This window comes from Perca fluviatilis, chromosome 8 (assembly GCF_010015445.1).
Source record: "Perca fluviatilis chromosome 8, GENO_Pfluv_1.0, whole genome shotgun sequence".
In the NCBI taxonomy this organism is placed as follows: Eukaryota; Metazoa; Chordata; class Actinopteri; order Perciformes; family Percidae; genus Perca; species Perca fluviatilis.
Genome location: NC_053119.1, coordinates 19,707,301 through 19,729,455, shown reverse-complemented (window position 1 = coordinate 19,729,455; position 22,155 = coordinate 19,707,301). Strand labels below are relative to the sequence as shown.

Genomic DNA, 22,155 nt, shown 5'->3' with positions numbered 1-22,155 from the left:
TTATTTGTGATAAATCTGAATATTATAATGAAATGGACACTTAATAACTTAACAGAAACAATGTACACAATTCTTAACTATTTTAATGTTGCTGTTGGACAAAGTGAGACTAGCCTCCAATCAAATACCATGTATGTAGATATTATGATATAATGGATTGATACAAATAACACCTCAACTGGGCAAAATTAAATTAGGCTTGTTAAGCAATATACCAAAAATAAAGAACAAATAAATACACTCTTTGTAGTGCAAATAACGTAACTGATGTTTATACTTATGCGCTGGTGTGTGCGTCAAGCCGGCATATATGTGTGTGTGTAGTGAGTGATAGAGCGAGGGAGAAGTGAGAGAGTGACGGCGATTAGCTTTGGAGTGAGTAGGCTACCGACTCTAGAGTCATAGTGAGAGAAACAAGGCGGAAAATCCGTAGCAGGAAAAGTTAACCCTCTCTTTGATTTCATAACGCCATACCTGTCTCTCTCTCGTTGACTGACTCGCTTGTGTTGTTCGCATAGACTGTTCGTTGTGTGACTGACTATGTAATACGTGCTTTCGAACACCCGCCCAACTCTACCTCCGATTGGTTTACCATGACATTTTACTCAACCTCAGCCAATCGTCTGCATTTATGCGCTTGTGCTGTGCACTGCCCACTAACCAAGGAAGAACAGTAAACAATTTTGCTTGATAGCGGAAGATAATTGCCAAAATTGCAGTGAAAAAAAAGAGCTCCGACACTTAAATCAACTCAGGTTACTTTAAGTAAAATAATCTTACCATTGAGTAAATCTTTTATTTACGAATAACCTTTTTCTTTTAAATAATTGTGCACATTTCAAAATGGTACAACTACAATTGAGTTTGAGACAAGCCCATTGAACATTTCTATTGATACACTTTAGAGGTATTTTTTGCTCAACCCAATAAATGCAGCATTCATGGTATTATAAGCATAACGTGCCAATAATCAAAGAATCTAACATTATTCATAATACAACCTATTGTCTTTTAAATCCTGCAAAGTCCATTGGACTGTAAGAATTGCCTGTTTGAACAACAAACAAAATTGAGGTTGTCGTATTTAGTATAGCTTTGGGAAATATTCCAGTTATGTGTTGATAACATTACACCATTTGCCATTAGAACATGTTTATTTTACAAGCATGTACATTTTCCCTGAAATGAAAACAAATGTATAGATTGAATACAGTAAAATGATTTTTACATTCATGTGAAAACGCTGCTCCCTGGTGGCAAAATGTGACTCTCACAAGAATGTCCAGACACACTAACAAAATTCACTGTAAAAGCAATGTTCTGCTTTCCATTAAAGCAACTTATGATTTGAGTGTATTGCTTCAATAAGTACTGAAACTGATTAATATATCCCAAAATGTGTGGCACTTAATAAAGATACACTTTCCTTTATTAGGTTCATCAATATTTTACAAGCAAAAGAACTTAATAAAGGCCAAATTAAAATATCACACAATTTATATGAGGCAAACATTTAAGTACAAGGATTCTGTGTCCTGGGATATCCACTGTCATTAGATCTAAAACAAAACAAACAACATTTCTGTTAGATTGCCCTCTTATGACAAACCTTGAAAATACAGACATTAATGATGAGAGAATTTAAATACCTACTCATCTACACTTTGTCAATGCCAAGCTCTTCAGGTGTAGGGATGCTAAGCTCGTGTAATGTTGGCTGCAGCTCTTGGATCAGATACGGGTAGATATCTTTATGAGGGCCAGCTTTATCCTGAGGAAATAAAAATGTATAACCCATTATTCATTAACGTATGACTACCAACTGCAAAGATGCTGGTTGGCAACATTCCCAAGCTCAGAAGGTGCCCCTTTTCCCTCACCTTCACAGCTTCCAAAATCCGGATAGCGCTGGCCAAGTCGTTTAACCTCCGACAGGCTCTCAATGCTGCCTCGAGAATCTTGGGCTCAGGTACAAGATCGTAACCAATCAATGTGTTCATCCCTGAAAGAAGGAATCACATCTTTTAAATCAGAGAACAGAGACAGAAATAAAACACTTTTAATATAAGCTGCATTTATTTTATCGGTTGCTTAAAAGGATTAGACTGGCGATATTCTATTTTCCTCTGTGAATAAATTCAATAAAAAAGGCCAAAACCAACAATGAATCCACTAAAAAGTATTTTCTTTGTGGTAATAGTCTGATTGACTATCATATCCCATTTTTACCATAGCAGGACTCAACGCTAACTTTTTAAAGTGGTTGCTGGCTTGGCAACCAGGCATCAGCTTTTGATTGCCGAAATTGACAATACGGTTGCCATGTTTTAAACTGCCTGTATTTGGAGCAATTCATTTCTTATGTAACTATGCCACATCTTTTAATAAGGAAACAATGAGATAATGGCTTGCAATATAATTTCCCATCCCTCTTAAATAGGGGTGCAACGGATCACAAAACTCATGGCTCGGATCACTGTTTTGAGTCACGGATCGGATACATTTTTGGATCAGTACAAAAAAGGGCGCGTGTGTGTGTGTGTGTGTGTGTGTGTGTGTGTGTGTGTGTGTGTGTGTATATATGTATATATATATATATATATATATATATATATGCACAAATATTGAACAGGTGGTTGCCAAAGGGGGCAACCAGAGACCACAAAACGGTTGCAAATTGACTCAATCTGGTTGCCAAAGGAAACTATTACTGTCGAGCCCTGCATAGACCTCTATAAATTAGCCACACAGTTACTGGGTGACATGCTCCTTCATTACGATGAACATGAGTTAAGTTGATCCCACACATACTATCCTGGAGCTAAAATTACTCCCTGAGTCATGTGTGTAAATGTGTATTAAACCACTACTGAAAATAGTCCCCAATAAACCCACTATTTACTTACAATACATTGTCCAACTGTTTCAGGTAATTACTGAACCTGTTTTAACAATGAAACTACATTTGCTACCCATATTTAAAAAAGGTTAGGAGCTAATTGGCTTGCGGCTGTGAGCCAGTCTAAGTATGAGAGACAGACAACATTTAGCTGGTTTTGGTCTTTTCGTGGATATTGTTGACAACAAATACATGGAATAGTCCCTACCTTATCCTTAAATGTTGTCGTAATGTACAAGTTTAGGGTGAAATTGCAAACCGACCACATTTACAAGACTACTTCCTGCACATTTTAGTGTGACGTTCAACCACTAGGACTGCCTACTGAACAATTTCCTTAAGTTTCTGATCTTATCATTTCTCACCTGATAATGAGCCTTTCCCTATTTCGCTTTCTTTCCTGCAACTGAAACATCTCTTCTGTTGTGCTTTTTTCTCTTCATACCAAAAATAGCCCTGCATTGAAAGAACGCATGATGCTTCAGGGACCACTGAGATGATGAAATACGATTCAGGAAGTCCAGTGTCAGAAACAGATTAATGTGTCTGAAGGGTTTACAGGACGCCAAAACACTGTACAGTTGTTTATTTTACTCTTTGACAGGATTTTATTGACCATGGCCAGGTATCAAATCTTAACAGCTTTTGTACTGACCAAAAGGTGCCAGTAGCATGAAGTGTTGAAAACTGTCAAGTACCCAAAGCTGGCACTGAATACCTGCTCAGATTGGTACTGTTCTTTACTTATTCTTTTATCACAGTTTCTGATTTGAATCATCATTTTGTCAATTTTAGAGTGTATTTTAGTTACACAAAGTGAAAAAGAAGGGTTTTGTAGAAAAACGTGTACATTCCTCATAATGAGTTAACTCCCTTTCAATTATACAGAGACAAAAGTTATGACAATACTGGTCGCATTAACAGACAGATCAGTTAAGTTACTCATTCAAAATGAAGTGCACATTTTATGGAAATAAATACCTGGTAAATCCAAAATATTCGTTTACCCTGTTTGCATATTAGTGATCTTACTACAACACCGTATCCTGTGTACTTTCTTAAAGCAATATCCCTTAAAATGAACAAAATATCAAACAATTTCATCACATTAATGCATTCATCCTGTAATCTAACACGGTCAAAGCAGTCATCCTCACAGATTTGCTCCAAATCTCATATCAGACCAAATCTTTATTGGTTGACAACTCTGTTGACTCATGGTAGATATTGTCCAAATCTTAGCTTCGACCTACCAAACTTGCAAGAACAACTTCCTTGAGCTATCCCCTGCAATAACTGTTGGACACTATGTATTATGTCTCAGTTTTTAATGCTAATAACTTTAGTTATTTAGCTTCACAGTCATCGGTAAACATACCTTTTCTCAGCTCCCATGCGTCAATGTCTGGCTTGTTGAAATAGGTCACCCAGCGGGCATCAAACTCCTCATCAGTCTCTTGCTTCCCATGTGAGTAACACCTTGAGGCTAAAAGAGCTGCAGGAGGAAAACTGTTTTTAGTTGGACAACCTATCACTAATAGAACACAGCACTTACAGTGGCACCTTGTGTCAGGTAATATAGAAGGGCAACTATAGTCAAGGGTAGCCTAGCTATCTACACTGAATGAAGTGGATAAGGACTAAATGCTTTATAATAATGTAGCTAATGCAGCTAGATCATTGCCAACGTCCTACAACTGCACCTACAAGCCTGAATACACTGACAAACAAACAGGACGTTTCTATTCATATTATGTTTCTCAGGATATATTTAAAAGCATGTGGAAATCAATGTACATTTAACGTGAATTAGCAATGTTTTTGCTAAAACACTGCGACAACATCCGAATAATCCTGATGATTATTGCTTGCACCAACCCATACACTGATGTAAAGAACACACTGGCGACCATAGACTGAACACAGCTAGCTAACGTTATCAACTAGGTAGCTAACATAGTTAGCAACAAGCATCAGCAGCAGAACCATAGGCCCCAGATTGAGTTTACCAACTGGGTCATGGCAAGGACACAGTCACCACTGAGCTGAACACCGGGACATTTTCAGAATAGCACACATTCAGGTTCTGTGGGTTATGAAAATATTGGACGAAAGTCTACATCATTTGACTGACATATTAACACGCTTAACAGTGCGGCGTGTATAAGGGATATATACACTGGCTAAGCTAATATCAGCCAAGTTTAGCGGTTAGCCGTGCGGGCACCGCAGTGTGCCGACATCACATATGATTCCCGTAACAACTTCGCCCTGACAGTTTCATGAGCTAGCTAGCTAACAATACGAAACTACAAAATAACATTCAGAGGTGAACAAATACCTTGACACCCTGGTTGCGTACGGGTTAAACTCCGGACACCGGAGAACGAGAGTTGGACGGCGGCTCTGAACATGATGCGGGACAGCCAGCTACACGAACTCGAACCGGTGATATTTTGAAGGAGCAGCGAGCAGGAGGAAGCTAGCGCTACTTGCTTGCTTAGCCCGTCACGTACGCGATCCCGTGCTGCGCATGTGCAAACTGCAGCTCATCGGTATTCATAGATAGGTATTTAGCTTTTTTCTGTATTGTTGACCTACCTCTTCAACAGCGCTGTGAAGGTAGTTCTGGCAATGCGAGACTATTGACCTACTGGCTCTGACTTTGACCTAGGAATAATACAGGGCCGAGCCTTTTCATGATTTTTCTGTTTTTATTTTAAGGACAGTTGCCCCCGATGGAAAATGGATCGACATGTTTATACATATATTATTTATCTCACAGAAAAGTTCAGTAAATATTAGGATATAAGGATGCTATAAAAAAAAATCCAAACAGTTTAAAAATACATTGCAGCTGCTATAAGATGCAACACCCAATTTATATCATTATGGCATTACTTTGAATTGACCTGTGTAAATGTGCTGTAGGCTACTTTCCTCACCTATGACCACTACTAATAAGTAGGCTACCACACATAGTCCAAAACGCTATAGGGCTATTAGATTATTTTGATAAGGTTGCCTATACAGTAGGCTATATTCTGTCAGGATGATAATAAGAGAATGGGATTTAAGTAGGCTACTCCTAAAGCTTGGGGTGTTGGATACTATTATTTTTCCATTTCACTGTGCATTTCACTACAACACAGAAAAAAAGGTCTGCCAGATGACATGTTTTAAACAAGCACTAACTACATGAATCAAAATGAACTGACTGCTGACAGTATACAAGTGGTAATATGAATAAAAAAGGTCTGTCTCTCTGTAAAATTCCAGGTTTAGAAGTTGTAAACTGCTGATTTTATTGAAATTAAAGATGTGTATACACTCTCCATCACAGCCCAAAACACCAAAGATGAAATGCATAGTTAATTTATTTTAGTGTTGTTAACATCTTTAAAAAGGGACAGCATTATGATGAAAACAAATCCTTAATAAAAAACAATCTATGAAAACGTACATGCTTTCACTCCAAAAGTAGAAAACAGAATAATGACTATTGATCAACCTTAGCGTTTATATTTATAATGACTGTGACCAACTTTGTGTACTTTTGCATCAGAATAAGCTCTGATGTGCCCTGTATCACTTGCCAGACAGCAGCAGGGTGAACATGCTGTTGTTGAGGGGGGTATTGTCTTTTAGTATCCTTTGGGCTCTGTGCAGGCACCTGCATCTCATCGATATCACTGATGCTCTGGAGCTGTTTTATTCACCCGCTGCAGAGCCCTCCTGTCCTGCCCTGCCCATCTCATGCCAGCTTGTAATGTTTCAGGATGCTTTCTATTGCTCCTCTGTAAAAGTTAACAAGACTTCTCAGACTTTCATGGAGACGGTAATACACTCCAGTCATCCAGACAGACTCGCTTGGCTGCGTGCTGTGAGAAGGGACAGTGAGCTGGCCTGATCAGAGCTCTACCTCTCTCTGCGTCCTCTGTGGGAACACTTAGGGTTTGGGGGGGTTGGTATCCAGTCTCCTGGGGATCCAGAGGGTCTTTAGAGAGCAGGATACAGATGGCAGGGACTGTCTTCTGCATGGTTATACCTGGTGCTCCTGGTTGTTGACTCTCCCAGACCTCTTTCACTGTCTTGTAGTAGAGCTTGGACACCTGGTGGAGCCCTCCCACTATACGTTTTAGAATCTCCACACAGGTGATGGTCTTGGTGACTCCTCTACCTGAGCCAGTGAAGACCACCTGTCTCAGTAATGTCCCATTGCTGTCTTTCCCCTCTCCTTGCATGCGAGCTGTTGCAAACCGCAGCAAATTGCGGATCTTGCTTCCTTCTTTCACTCGCATGTGCAGGATGTCTGCCGCCAGCCCGGGGATCGGATAGGGACTGCTGTCCTCTGTGCGGCTGACTCTTCTGAAGTTGCTCTGGCCAGAAGATGGGACATCAGGGTTGAATGAAGCAGACTGCAGTTCCATTACAGCACTGCTTGTAGCATTTGAACTCTTCATCTGGCCCCTTGGTTCAGTCATTGTTTAGAAAGCAGTGGAATATCAGTGCAGGATGCTGTTTCTGAGCCTGCAGCTTTTAATTCTTTGCATACCTCCCTTGAGATCGACATGTTTCTTGTTCATTTATTATAAGAAAATAAAAACTCATCAGCTTTGTAATCCAAAGTTGTGACTTATCCTGGTCTTCTTTCTGTCCTCTGTCCAAACTGCATTTCTATGTTGTCTTCTGAGCACCAAGATGATAGCTAGCAGTATGGAGAGGGTATTTCTTCCTCTAATCCCATTGACGTGAAGGAAGAGATGTCCTTGCTCCATTCAGCACTGAGGACAGCTGATGCCAACAAACACATATGAGGCTCAGAGAGAGACATGTAGAGTGGGACATAGGGCTCTTAAAGGCACATGCAACATTTCATAATGTCTGTCACATTCTAGTTTGTTGGTTTTGGAGGGAAGCTTTTGTTAAACCCTAAAGGGCTCAGAGATTTCATTTGTCCATGTGGATGCTTGAAATATATGGATGAATTAACATGAGTTAATTAGATTTAACAAGGCATGCAGTTGACGATCCTTTGTTTTAACTGAATTGGTTTCGATGGTTAAAATTCTTAATGTGCATTTTTGCAGATATTGCACCAAACGGAAATATCACTGGGGTAGATATTTAGAAATAATATAATAGTTATGGAAACATACAGTATATCATGTTTTCAAGACAACTTTCCCTCTGCACTATCATCAGAGAGCCATATGGTCCTTGAGAAATGTCTTCCTTTGGGCTATACAGCAACTTCACAGTTCTCCTCCCTTCAGTCCAACGCCTGCTGAGCTGACCCAGAAAATGCTTGATAACTAATTTGTGCCTCTTTTGAGTCACTAATATTCAGGACAATCACACCTTGGAGCTGCTGCTTTTTTGTGCCAAACTTGTAAGGAAACATCTTTATCCAGATGCAAACAAACAGAGACGTTTTCCTAGAGGCTTTCCTTAGAGGAGCTGTGCCATCAGAGGGTGTCAGGAGGAGGCAGCTGTGGGGCTCATTTGGAACCAGTATACTGTTATAATGGTGCATTTCTGCCTCACAGGATGGCATGCACCCCATGATATTCACTGACTCGAACAATGAGCACACAGATGTGTCTCAGTGGTGTCAATATGGTTCAGAATGTCAATGATGTTATGAATGTTAACTGTCCATCAGTGAGTATATTCCCATCATGAAAATAATAGGCTAATAATCGGAGTAACTGCATGTGCCACAAATCCCCCCTATTTCTTCATTACGTCTTATTTTTTATCGACAAGCACCCGATTATTTTTGCGTGTGACTCCTGTGACATCTCTGGTGGGTAATTCAGTTGTCTAGTTGTTTTTCCTGAATTGAAAATATAACACAGGCTCATGTCAAAAACCCAAGTTTTGATTTAAACATCTGTGGCAGTCTGTACTTACAGACATTTAGAATCATAACTCTCATAACAGGACAATTATGGGTTTTTAATGGCTCTGTGTTAGCAATGAAAAAGCCCACAGTAGTTGTGATTAGTGCCCTATAAAGGGAACTAGTTGTGATTGGTTCACACTACCACCTTGTGGTACAAAACAGGTATTACACAAAAAAACAAAGTGGCCCTTTAATCTGCTAAAGGAAAACATTTGATATGTTGGACACAATAAGCGAATATTGAAGTCTTTACTTTGAAAATGTGTGGTTATATAAACGTACAACATATGTGTTTACAGTACAGAGTCATGACACCAGACTATATCTTAAAATATAAGGCAAAAGCTTTTACAGGTGCATGACACAACAAACAATTTAATATTATTGCAGTTGATAGCCCTCTTCCTTTCGTGGTGATATTTTTCTTTCTTTGTTTTAGCATTTTTCATTCAAACAAAAGCTGATAAATGTGATATAAAGCATTGTTTTATGTCCACGTTATACCGTATGTTTAGCCACAAAGAAACTAAGATCTATTCTCAGTATTAAATACTACACTCTAATCATAAATCATTTGTTTTCTTAGCACTGCTTTAAAGCAATTACTTGTGAAATTTCCCTGTGGATCCTGGCTTCCTGAGTGTTGATGTGGACATCTCCCACCTGGCCATTCTCATACCTGAGAAAGACAAAAGCAGAATGTGTTGGAAATCTGCAATTTAGTCTGGGAATGTATCAATACACTGAGAGGCATAAAGGTTTCTCTGGCAATTCTGTCTCTTCATGTTATACTCACACAAAAAGGAAACGTGTGCACACATGGTCGGATATCGGACACACCCAAATGTTCCCATGTTTTTGAAGGTCCTTTGAAGTTATGACTGTCAAGACATGCAGACAACATTTATAAAACACTGTCACAAAATCATTCATTATCAAATCAAGGCTCTTTGTAACTTTTTTGTATTATCTCAAATGTACCTTCACAGAGAGCGATGCAGTTTAGATTCCTGTTTTGCAAAAACCTGGCTTGCCCCAGCTGTTCCTAAGACATGGAGAGAATACAGGATGAGATACAAAAAATACAAAAGAGAAGACGTCCTTGTACAGAGAGCAACTAGACACATTTTGGACAAAATGTGAATAGAATAGAATAGAATAGAATAGAATACACTTTATTGTCCCCGAGGGGAAATTTGTCTTGGGCACAGTGCCACATCCGTTGCTTCACAACACAGACAATATGTAACATAAAAACATTCTCAAGTTAAATACAGTCAAATAAAGTGAAATAAAATAAAATCAACATAAAAGTGAGATCAGCACAGCGTCCTGAGACACAAGGACACAAAAGCACAAAAGACAAAGAGGACACACATGACAGCACAGAAAGCACAACATCCTGAGAATTAACTGTAATAATTAAAGTGCGAAATGCTAAAATAGCTGGGGTATTTACTACACCCCTGCTCTGCTGGACTAAAATGTACTATTGGAGTTCAGCAGCTTAACAGAAGTTGGAATAAATGATAACTTTAGTCTGTTTGTTTTACATCTTGGCACACGGAATCTTCTGCCTGATGGCAGAAGTTCATATTCAGGGAAGAGAGGATGTAGAGAGTCTGCGGTGATTCTTTCAGCTTGTTTTCTGACTACTTGCTCATACAAGCTCTGTATGGGCTTGTACTCTTTCCTCCCTATTATCCTCATAGCTGCCTTGTGTGTGCTGACCAGCCTGCTTTTTAGCTGCACTGTTAGGTTGCCAAACCATGCTGTAATTCCATATCTAATAATGCTCTCCAGAATCGCCCGGTAGAACATAAGCATGATCTGGCTACTTACTCCATACAGTCTCAGTCGCCTTAAAAAGTATAATCTCTGCTGCAATTTATTACACAGATGGTCAATGTGTGTTTTCCATGGTGAATGGTAATCTACCTGTTTGTTTTTGTTTATTTGGTTGTATTTCTGTATGAGTTCTTCTTTGGTGGGCATTTGGTGTCGCCCTTTGCCCATCTCTGCACAAAGAGGAGGGATCAGTTTAAAAAACATGCTAGAATCAATAAGAAATGGTAATCCTTGTATAAGTAGGTCATGTATGTATGCAGAGTATTATGAAAATAATTACAGTATACATTCGTACCAGAATATCCAAATGATATGCTTGAGATAGGACTCAGATAGATGCCTTTACCATATGCAGCTCCATGAAGCTTGAATAAAAAACAATGTGACCACTTCAGTGAATTTCAAATCCTAAAGATTTCACACTTAATCTAAGTCTGACAAAAGATAAACTTTAAAGTCTGTTGAAATCGTCACTGTGACATGACATTATGTTTAAAGGCTTATATTATAGCTCAGTGAATACAAGACCCTTTGGTATTTTCATACTCTACCTGTAATTTTGTATAAGAGGCATTAATCAGCCCATTTCTCAAAATAGAGTGCCAGTTTTCGATGTGTGAACCACTGTAGGAAGAGAAGATGAAGCAGGTATTACGATCTGTATATAGGGTTGATATGAAGGTTTTACATTAGTGGCACAGCCTTGTTTTTACTTACTGGAAGGCAAAGGTGCTGCCATGAAGTTTCCTGGCAGTTTGAAAACGAGCCTCTTTGGATGGAGGGCTGCTGATCAACAGGAACTGATGGGGTGTGTGCATGAACTTAAGTTGCTATTGTGTACCAAGTGATAAAAAAAATAGAGGAGAGAGCACAAACAGAATACAATTTGAATAAAGTATAAAACCCAGTAGCCTATAACATTAAAAATGTAGTTACTTATTTGAACTATTACTGCTTGTAACACTTGCAACTACTGTGTTAAGACATCATATTCAAACTGTGAACTGCTCTATCATACCCTGTTGAGCGGAAGCTTGACAATGTGTGATCTGTTGCTTGCTAAAATCCTGTTGTCAAATACACAAACACACACCAGGATACATATCTAAGAAACATTCATATTTGATGACATATCAAGTTTTTTAAAAACAGAATAAAAAAAATCTTTAGATTGTGTCACTCACCATTGTAGTAAGGGATGAGCGAGAGGGTCTTTCTTGTCCATCTGCTTCTTTATTTCAGAATATGGACCCTGGATATGATAAAATACAGTTGCATTAATCTACTGTCAAGGAAACATTCACCAGCTTTCAGATTATTCTCAGGCGAGGAGATTTAGATAAGAATTTTGAAAACAGTGTCATGAGTGTAGGATTTATTTTAAGATCAGTCACCTGCGACATCCTCCTGATTAACAAGACACTGTCCAGGGCTTTTTGCAGCCGATCATAGCTCTTTTTCTGCAACAACAAAACAATACTTTATTCCTTCAGAATGAAAAAATACGTACTGAATAGTTAATTAGAAATCAAGTCAGTAATAAGTTAAATTAGTTCATCTGATACCTTAGGATTAAAGGCAAGGGTTTTGGGGTTGCACGGATCAACAACAGAAGGGTATGGTTCAAATATGATGCTCTTGCGTGAAGACTGAAGGGCAGCTTTGCACATGGCAACCAGCAGGTCAACTACCTGTAGAACAGCCAATAGTGCAATACATCAATCTTATATTATGACAACCCACACTTTATATGTATGTGTGTAACCATTTATAAAAGTAATTGTGTGCACATCCCACCTTCTGTCAGGTGCAGGACAAATGAAAAATACGTTTCGACCCTGCTGGGCAGAGGTGTATAGTCCAGGTGCCAGAAAGTAGAAATCCTGTCCAGCAGCTGTCCCAACCATCACTAAACCAGCTCCTCTACCAGGTAGATGAGCTCGTTAGTGAAAACACCTGTTCTAGATGTAGAGGCAGATCCAAAAACATGGCAGGATTTTTACTTTCTGGCACCTGGACTATACACGTCTGTTCAGCAGCCAATACATCTTAGACGGTATACAGTAGTTTCCAAACGAGACATGGATGCACTACACAGACTTTTCAAATTAAAATATCAGCAACTGTACTTTAGAATACAATTCTAATCTACTTTACAAAACTACCATCACAAATACTGAAATTCAGACGTGTATAGTCCAGGTGCCAGAAAGTAAAAATCCTGCCATGTTTTTGGATCTGCCTCTACATCTAGAACAGGTGTTTTCACTAACGAGCTCATCTACCTGGTAGAGGAGCTGGTTTAGTGATGGTTGGGACAGCTGCTGGACAGGATATCTACTTTCTGGCACCTGGACACCTCTGCTGCTGGGTCTTCTTCAGGCAAAATGAAGAAGACCCAGCAGGGTTGAAACGTTGCTTTTGTATTAAATATGGGAGTTTAAAGCAGTGTTGCGAACATTAAATTTTTTCCACTTATGTGTGTGACCAACCTCGGCACCAGTGGCAACCTCCTCTGTAGCTCCAGACATAACCCCCAACGTATAAAAGGAAAACACACATAGCTCCCTGGTGCAAACTGCTGGCTACAAACACACACACAAACAAACAAAACAGTGACTGCAATGCAAAAACTGCATTTTTAGTTTTCATTCAGTAGATTAGCCAGTAACTCACCGGCAGATTATTTTCTAGGAGTGTACCTTTAACATAGGGCCATTTTGAAACACATGTCGCTCATCACAGACAACACAGTATTCATTCAGCGTGGGGAGTCTCTGCTCAGCATACCTCATTATCTGTGAACACAATGGAAAACATCATTATAGATTTTACTTAAATTCCATCATAGTATCTATGGGCGGATTATGAGACAATTGGCCCCAGGTCGCAGATATGCAAAAGGCCCCACCACCACTCCTACATAGGAGCAAGACAAACAGACTTTGTGGTGGTTTTGCATCTTAGTCTGTGGTTTTGCATATCTTAGTAGTCTTTATGTATCTTTGTGTAGCTTTATGCCTCTTTGTAGTAATTTTGTGTCTCTTTGAGATCATTTTGTCTCTTTGTAGTAATGTTGTGTCTCCTTGTGTTGTTTTGTCCCTTTTGTAGTTTTGTTGTGTCTCTTTGCAGTTCCTTTGTATCTCTTTGTGATCATTTTGAGTCTCTTCCTGGTCAGTATGTGTTCATTTGAGCGACATTTTGCATTCAAAGGCTAAGGTGCAGTTAATCTTTAATTTCCCTCTCTGACAGTTGCTAGCCTATTTAAATCAAGGCCATTTTCCACTGCACCCCATGCAGTTTGGATTCAGGAAACATCATGCCACAGAAACAGCTACTTGTTATTTTATTGAGCAAATAAAATCCAGCCTTGAGAATGGAGGGGTTGTTGGGGCTGTTTTCCTCGGTTTTAAGAAGGTGTTTGATACAGTGAATCATAATGTTTTGTTATCTTAACTGTCAAAGATTAATTTCTCTCCCAGTGCTCTGACATGGATGGAGTCTTATTTAGATTCTAGAAAGCAGTGCACCAGGATTAATGATAGATGCTTCTCCTTTGCTAACTGCACTACTGGAGTCCCTCAGGGATCTATTTTAGGACCAATTTTATTTAGCTTATATATTAATGACCTACCATTGATTTGCCCAGAAGTCCACATCCAAATGTACGCAGACGATACAGTTATCTATACCCATGCAAAACCTAGAGAACAAGCTGCAGCAAAACGTACTGCAGTTCTAACCAAAATATCAGACTGGTTAACTCTCAGTTGTCTTACTCTCAATGTAAGCAAAACAGTGGGCATGTATTTCTCTATCAAGAGGAATGTTACACAACATCAGCCCGATATCTGTATTATGGGAGAGGTGATACATATTGTTGATCATTTCAAGTATCTGGGCATAATTATTGATAAAAAAGATCTCCAATTGTGTCAGAGCTAGTTTAGCTAATTTTAGACATATAATACACCAGTTACCAGTAGCTGCAGCTAAACTGTTTTTGCATTCAATGATCTTCTCACATTTATCTTACTGTTCTACAAGCTGGTTCCAGGCAGGTAGGACTACGCTAAAACCTTTATGTACCCTTTACAAACAAGCTGTGAAAGTTCTTGACAAAAAACCAAGAAACTACCACCACTATACCATCATAAAAAAATACAACTTATTAACCTTTGACAGTTTTCTCTGTTTTGCAGACATGTGCCTGATGTATAAATTGACCCACGATCTTGCACCACCCCCACTCAAGCAATGTGTGTCATTTTGCAGAGATAATGTAAGGGTCACCAGGGCTTCTGTAAGAGGTGACTGTTACACTCAATTTAGGAAGACTACATTTGGTCAATCAGCTTTTTCATTTACTGTAGTAGAAAAGTGGAACTTAATTCCACTTCACATTAGAGATTGTGTAAGTCTCAGCAGTTTTAAAATGTCCTTAAAAACATGGCTGAAGGCGAATCAACTATGTGATCATTGATCTTTTTATAACATGGAATGTATATTTGTATTTTGATCTATGTGTGAGTACTGCTTGTTACTTGTTGTTTGTTGTTAGTTTTGATAGTATTGTCTGTATTGTCTATATTGTCTATATTGTCCTTTTATCTCCCTTGCCCAGGGACCACAGATGTAAATTAGCTGTGTATAGCTAACTCTGGTACAGGGCCTGAGCATGGTCCCTGACAAATAAACTAATAAAATACAAAAAAAAAAAATACAAATACAGAATATAATAGTACTTGATTTCTTATGCTTTACCTGCACCAAGAAACCGTGCTGTAGAGTTGGGGTGGTCTTACAGTGCCTGATGGCCTGGGAGGAGAAAAGCAGCTCTATCAGCTGTTTGGTACTAAGCTGTGCTGATGACTTGACTGCTGACACCATCACTCTCTGTGGAAGAAGGGACACAAACACTTTTATAAAACACTTACAGAACCTATTGAGTAATGGGAGAGACAAAAACTGTAATTCACCTTTCCACTGGGTGTGTAGGCGAAGAGCTCTCCTGTGGGATTCCTGATAGTGTAGGAAGTCGTATGATTCGTGAAACGGTTCAGTTTTATCGTTGGAAGAATGATCCTTCCTTTCACAGTAGGTTCATGGAGCTCACTGGACCTGCTCACAGTGAGTGAGGAAGCAATAAATAGATACTTCAGAACAGATTAAATAACGATACAACTGCTGGATTCATTAGATTGTAACATACTGTACTTTGATGGTGGGAGCCAGATCTTAAGTCTTGCACGAAATTTCTTAATGGTTCCACTTGGCCTGAACCAGCTGTGTCTTCTCTTCTGTCGGACTACGATGTTCTCATTGGTCAGATGTTTCCACTCCCCAGATAAGAAGACATTGAGAATACTGAGGAACAGAAATGAAGATTAAGTCTGTGCAATCAGTAGGCTATGGATACCACAGAACTAAAAAGTTTATCATCTAAAAATGTGGCATATGTAATAATGTGGAGGGAGTCTATTGCAATGACAATTTACTGCTATAAAATTAATGCTGAACACTCACTTCTGTAGTTGTTTCCTAAGGCTGAAATTATCTGTGTTGGATGGTTGAAAGACTTCGACTGAAGGTGCTGTGGTGAAAAACATTACTTACAGTAATCAGGTGTCATATTGATTTGTAGTTATAGTTTAAATGTATAGAAAATCTGGTTTGCAGCACTGTTGTTGATGCTCACCCGGTCCATCCAGATACTGAGATGGAGAAAAGTGCAGACGGATAACGATGGGCTCTGATGGGTTAATCGTCCAGGCCTTGGCCACTTCCTCCTGTGGACACCACACAGCACAATAATAATAAACATGCTAAGATGCCATCATTGACAGCAAACATGTCAATATATTGAGTGTATAGTAAATTTAACTTACATCCAAAACGTTGGCATTTATTTTTAAGTCAACATCCACATCATCAATTGACAAATACTCCCTAGAATAAGAAAAGGAAGTAAACATTTGACAATATAGAAAAGCAGCAGCAATCCTTTTAAGACCATAAATAAGAAAAGATGTTCTGACCTGATGGAGACTGCAGAGTCTGAATAAAAATTCCTGACTGCTTCAATGTCAGTATCCAGCTGAGGGTGTCGGGTCAGGTCAGTGGCACAGCTCTCCTGCTGAGACAAACACTAACACACTTACCTTATGATCCAAACAGCTCAGCACCACAGGGGGCTGAGGGATTAAACCAGTCACATATTTTTACAACGATGGCTAAGAAGTAGGCTTTCACTCCTTCTTAAGACATAATATGTGGGTGACACTTTTATTGACCTCCATTTGCAGCATACAATAAAAAATGGTTTATTACTTACTGTAACAAATTATACCATAGCTGTCAGCAGATATAAGGAACATTTGAAGTTTTATCAATGTGTTTGTCAACTATATTTGCACAACTTCTGTGTAGCATAATGATTCAAATAACATGTTTTAAATGATTATGACTAAGTGTTTATATATAAATTAATGACATTTATCAATTTATAAATACTTCTTTACTGTCATAAACTCCTGAAGAAATCTAGTAAGTGGATCTTGAGTTATGAAGTTTTGATGATAACTGTGATTGTGCCAAAATAACATTCAAACCAGCACAAAGTAATGCTTACATGGATTCCACACAGGATCTCCTCTGAGTCACTGTCCTCATCAATTTGGCTCTCTGTCCACTGCTGGCACTCAATCTCCTGTCAGGTTAATGGGAGAAGCTGTCAATCAAAAGATCCTCTTATTTAGGCTACTCCGCTAATTACTTCCTTCTGTCCACCCAAACAAAGTCAAATATCCATGCAGCGCAGACTGACACTGATTTCAACATATATGCAGTTCAAGAGAGAGGTTCATTGCCTGTCAATGCAAACAACTGACTACCCTCTAACATATCCAGACTGTGTGAAATTAAGAATAGAATATGAATATATTATGGATAGGAGAGGGATATTTTGGGCTTATAGACTCACCATGTGTGCAGTTCTTTGGCACTTTTTCAGCAACAATCAACAGTCTCTGCTCCCTCCACTGTGAGTGACACAATTAAACACCATGCTAGAAAAATACATGTGCCTTAATTAGTTCAGCTACCTCTACAATATATGAACATATTACTGTCAGTATTTTCTTCACAATTTAAGCTATATTTTCTGAATTGAAAATATTCTGAATTACTTTATCTCAGCATCATTACTGCATATGCAAATGAAATCATTCAAAATACAGGAAAATGTTTGGTAATAATGTGTAAATGATGTCAGTGGCACAAAGCAAAAAAATGTAAAATACTTACCTTTACTTCCTGAGAAAACTTTGAGTTTTCACACATTCCAATCGAACAAACAACATAATGAACATTGAATGTTCCTGTGTGATGGCTCGACTGGCTGTCTGTGTTTGGCAGTCATCCTCTCCCCATCAGATTTTGAACAGCAGGAAGTCCCACATGTTCACTCTCAGACTTGATTGGCTCAGATATTGATGGCCTGATCAGCTGAACCTGGTCCAGAGAGAGGAGAGGCTGAGAACCAGACCTGCAGCTCCAGGTCTAGTCAAGTCTACGCTTTCATACACACTTACATATCTGTCCTATTTGTGTGATATAAGCGCTATCCTTTCCATCGTGTTGGTAAAAGAGGAGAAGAAAAAAAATCCATACATATCTATGTATATTCATGAAACAGTTTTAAGACTGTGATGAGAACAAATATCCCTTGTGGCCATTTGCAGGATGGTGATATGGTTGATGTTTGGCATTTACTAGTCTTCCTGTCTGTCTGCTGTGCTGCAGTCTGACCTTAATCGGCAGTTACCCTTGTTAGCAGACGCCTGCTGCTCTGCAGTCTGGTCAGATTAGACACTTCTAGGACTGCATACATTTGTGCAAGTCTTCTCTCAACTCAAGTACTTTTCTCAGAGTAATCCACTTAAGACATGAGTGGGTGTTTGTTAGGTGGCGGTGTTTATTTATAGAGGGTGGGCACAATAGCATGAACCCCTGTACTTTACACTGTATACTGCCATTTTCAAGGCAGTACATGAACAGTAAGAACATAAAGCATCTGAAATTTCTGCTGAGGTAAGTCAACACGTCTCAGACACGGCAGAACATTAGATGTTAGATTGAGATTTATTGTCCCAAAGGTATTTTTGTTTTCACAGCCAGTACACAAAATCTTACATTCTTTCAATTATCCCAGCTTACAACCTGGTGTTCTTACAACCTATTGTTCAGGGCTGCTATTGTAGAAGGAACAAAACTCCTTATGAGCTCCACAAATGTATTTGTTGCAGGTTATATTGATTTCTGTTCTATTATATTGTGCAGTTTTTGTGTTGCTTCCACCCCCTTCTCTTTTGACACACCTACTGTTATAGCATAACTTTCAGGCCTTATCTGTCCGGCCCACAAGATAAACGACAAACGGGTTCACAGTGAACGATACAGGGATCAGATTTCCACAGCAACCAGCTCTATATAATATCTACTGCATGTGTTGTAGACATGGATGTACAGTATAATAAGAAGGTTGTAGACACCAAACAGTCAACATCAAGTATGATCAGGATCAGTTTTATGGTATGGGTCTTGAACCACCAGGTGCCCCAGCAAGCTAGACCTCTTATCATTGACAGCATAAAATCATATAGACCAGTGGTTCCCAACCTTTTTTCCTTGGTGCCCCCCCTACTCATGTTTAAGAAAAGCTGAGACCCCCCGCAAAACCGAAGTTGAGGTATCTCTCGAGATAGAGCCTTACTTTCTTTTTTGATACAGAGGAGTTATCAGCACTGTTACGTTTCTCCACCATGTTTCATTCATAAAATAGTGATGCCGTGGCGGCAGGAAAGACGAGGATACAACAAAATATATTGTTTTCATACAGCCGCCCCCCCCCTGGGGGTGCCCGGACCCCAGGTTGGGAACCACTGATATAGACAAACAAACACACGCACACAACATCCAAATTTGTTTCACATCACAGTAAAGACAATGATTATAGCATTTAGAACATCCGAGTATAATGTTTTAAAATCATTCAACAGAAGGAGTGATTTAATTGAAATTTGTCATGCCATTTGTAAAAAAAAAAAAAAAGTGTGGTGCAGCTAAAGTTAAAGTAACATTATAATTATTGTAATTACTGTAGTTAGACAGTTTTTTTCAAGTTGAACCTTATTGATGTACAATAACTTAATAATAATTCCACAATTCAGCACATTTTAGTTATTCACTCATCCAGAAGACACTTCAACCACTCATCCACAAGAGAGCGCTGTTGTTGAGAAAAAGCGAGAGAGAGAAAGAGAGAGAGAGAGAGAGAGAGAGAGAGAGAGAGAGAGAGAGAGAGAGAGAGAAAGAGAAAGAGAGAGGGAGAGACCTATGTCCTAACTCATACTATGAACAGTATACTGTGTTCTAAAACCCAACAGTGATTGTGGAATGTTACTGACAATTAAACTTCACAAATATTTCCCACAGATTTGATACTTATTTTTAGTTTAGCTAGGTTAGTATTGTGTGTTCACAGAGCTGTTTTCCGAACATCTACAAGTATTTTAAATGTTTTGCAGAGTAATGCAGCCTTTTCCTTTGAACAATGCTTTTTGGTATTGTCCCTCAATAGCACACTCAAAAATGAAGCAGATTTAATATGCATGCTGACTGGAGTACATTTTGTCACTTATGCACTACAGACTTATTAGAATGACTATGTATTGTGTGTAGTTACCATACAGATACTTTTTGGGGGGCATTTTTAGGCCTTTATTGACAGGACAGCTGAAGAAATTAATAGTGACCATAGTGATAATTTAACTGAAAATGTAGAAACTTAGATAAATATAGGTAATTTTGTTAAAATAATATGAAATAGGAAGGGGACTTCTTACTTATTGTATCGTAAAACTAGTTTTGACCTGTGTGATTATATCCAAACCTACTACACTGTTTTACAGTGTACTTTGTAAGCTCAGACAATTCATTTACGTTGATGCCAAGTCAATACAATTACCCATGTGTTTCTGCTGTGATGCTGTAAAAGTGTCAAAACTGAACACATACAGTTGAAGCACAAATGAGCTGAAAACTGTGGCATTTTTCTGCAGCCAGTGGCTTTACTGGCCTCAGTCCATCTTTGGGTTGTACATGTATCCGCACATGGACGGATGGAGGGTGAAAGTCAGTTTGGTGTCAGATTTAGACCTCTTGAAGGCTCATAGCATCCACACGTTCCAAGAATATTTAAGAATCATAAATTACACATAGGTCCAGATTAAATACTGTGCAACATTGATACCTTGTTAAACAGTTTTAGGGCATAAATATTTATAGACATTGTTTTTCCATTATTTATTTTAAATACATTTATTTAACAACTCCAGTAGATAAGCAAACCTGAGCCTTCCCGTCCAATGACTACATAGTAACAAACATTATAGACAAAGATTCTTTCATTTGTTCAATTATTACAATAAATATGACTTTTACAACTTGAGGAATGTAAAAAATAATGTGCAACTGACAAAGGATTTCAAACATACACACAGAGTAAGTATCCCTAGCAGTAAAAAATATTACTGGATTACTGAGCAGGGCTGAGACAGCACGTTTTGTTTTATTACATTACTATGAGGCGAGTGCACATATATGATAAACATGGCACAGGGTGGATCTGGTTTTATGTTGTGGTACAGTATGTTCCTAATATGTTCCTCAGGCTTGGCTCAACTATATATACACTTTTACCATAACAAACATTGACAGCGACAACCAGATGGTGGGGTTGCACTATATTTAGTAAAGGTGTGTCATGTGTTGCTATATCTGAGTGTAATGCATGCATTTGTGCATCTGTATAATATATAAGCTGGTTGATAATAAGTTTGCATCTCTGCAAGCATTTACTTTTACGTTTGACTCATCAGCTGTCATACCCTCATTGCACCTTTCTTCTAATTTTGAAGCAACATGACTGTATATCAAGGTCTCAGTGAATGCATTTGGAATGTATGTATACATATCATGATGAAGGAATGCAGACAAGTTCAACCATAAAAGGAGGGGGATAATGTTGTTACATTTAATTAAATAATAAAGAAAATGCATCTATGAAATAAAGAAAAAAAACATTGAAAAAAAATCAAGTCCTGACATACTTGTGCATCTGAAGCAATGTGGAATCTTAACAAATATTTTTTTTTATTATATGTTGCATGATGTTATTGATAATGTAATCTATCCCGAAAAAGGAATCAAATAAAAAGAAGGCTATGTGTGTTTCTGTATTTCTGCACTCAGCAAATGTCCTCACAAGAACAGAAAAGTAATGTTAAGACCTGCCGTGAAAAGGCCATATTCCTGACGGCGCGCGATACCAATGGAGGACCCAGGCTCATGTTCAGCTATATCAGCGGAGAGCTTTGTGATTGGCCAGGCGAACAACCTGCGCTGTATCCTTCCTCAATATTTGTCCAACGTCTGTGAT

The 22,155-nt window shown here is 38.7% G+C and overlaps 3 protein-coding genes across 9 annotated transcripts; all 3 read right to left on the bottom strand.

The window, feature by feature from the left end:
• Positions 1-771: 771 nt before the first annotated feature.
• LOC120563847 (cytochrome c oxidase subunit 5A, mitochondrial-like) lies at positions 772-5,433 on the bottom strand. Of its 2 annotated transcripts, none has more exons than XM_039808282.1 (5): positions 5,241-5,433; positions 4,278-4,394; positions 1,881-2,002; positions 1,650-1,771; positions 772-1,559 (listed from the first exon to the last, which is right to left on the bottom strand). In XM_039808282.1, the coding sequence occupies exons 1-4, from the start codon at positions 5,311-5,313 to the stop codon at positions 1,658-1,660; spliced, it is 426 nt and encodes a 141-aa protein (XP_039664216.1). In that variant the 5' UTR covers positions 5,314-5,433; the 3' UTR covers positions 772-1,559; positions 1,650-1,657. The 2 variants fall into 2 exon arrangements, with proteins under 2 accessions (XP_039664216.1, XP_039664215.1); XM_039808281.1 differs by having other exon boundaries at positions 1,654-1,771; positions 5,241-5,432.
• A 160-nt stretch (positions 5,434-5,593) lies between these two features.
• Positions 5,594-7,401, bottom strand: LOC120563846 (ribonuclease P protein subunit p25-like protein). The gene has a single exon (XM_039808280.1). The coding sequence runs from the start codon at positions 7,381-7,383 to the stop codon at positions 6,727-6,729; it is 657 nt and encodes a 218-aa protein (XP_039664214.1). The 5' UTR covers positions 7,384-7,401; the 3' UTR covers positions 5,594-6,726.
• An 8-nt stretch (positions 7,402-7,409) lies between these two features.
• LOC120563844 (protein mono-ADP-ribosyltransferase PARP6-like) lies at positions 7,410-18,480 on the bottom strand. Of its 6 annotated transcripts, XM_039808276.1 has the most exons (24): positions 17,961-18,475; positions 17,638-17,722; positions 17,287-17,364; positions 16,694-16,791; positions 16,544-16,604; positions 16,354-16,444; positions 16,182-16,248; positions 15,873-16,022; positions 15,635-15,776; positions 15,420-15,551; positions 13,358-13,453; positions 13,148-13,240; positions 12,221-12,346; positions 12,050-12,115; positions 11,840-11,907; positions 11,674-11,722; positions 11,373-11,485; positions 11,207-11,279; positions 10,951-11,020; positions 10,746-10,825; positions 9,789-9,852; positions 9,604-9,688; positions 9,414-9,486; positions 7,410-7,693 (listed from the first exon to the last, which is right to left on the bottom strand). In XM_039808276.1, the coding sequence occupies exons 2-24, from the start codon at positions 17,638-17,640 to the stop codon at positions 7,637-7,639; spliced, it is 1,935 nt and encodes a 644-aa protein (XP_039664210.1). In that variant the 5' UTR covers positions 17,641-17,722; positions 17,961-18,475; the 3' UTR covers positions 7,410-7,636. The 6 variants fall into 6 exon arrangements, with proteins under 6 accessions (XP_039664210.1, XP_039664211.1, XP_039664212.1 ...); XM_039808277.1 differs by lacking the exon at positions 7,410-7,693 and having other exon boundaries at positions 9,038-9,486; positions 17,961-18,474; XM_039808278.1 differs by lacking the exon at positions 7,410-7,693 and having other exon boundaries at positions 9,038-9,486; positions 16,694-16,788; positions 17,961-18,473.
• Positions 18,481-22,155: the final 3,675 nt, after the last annotated feature.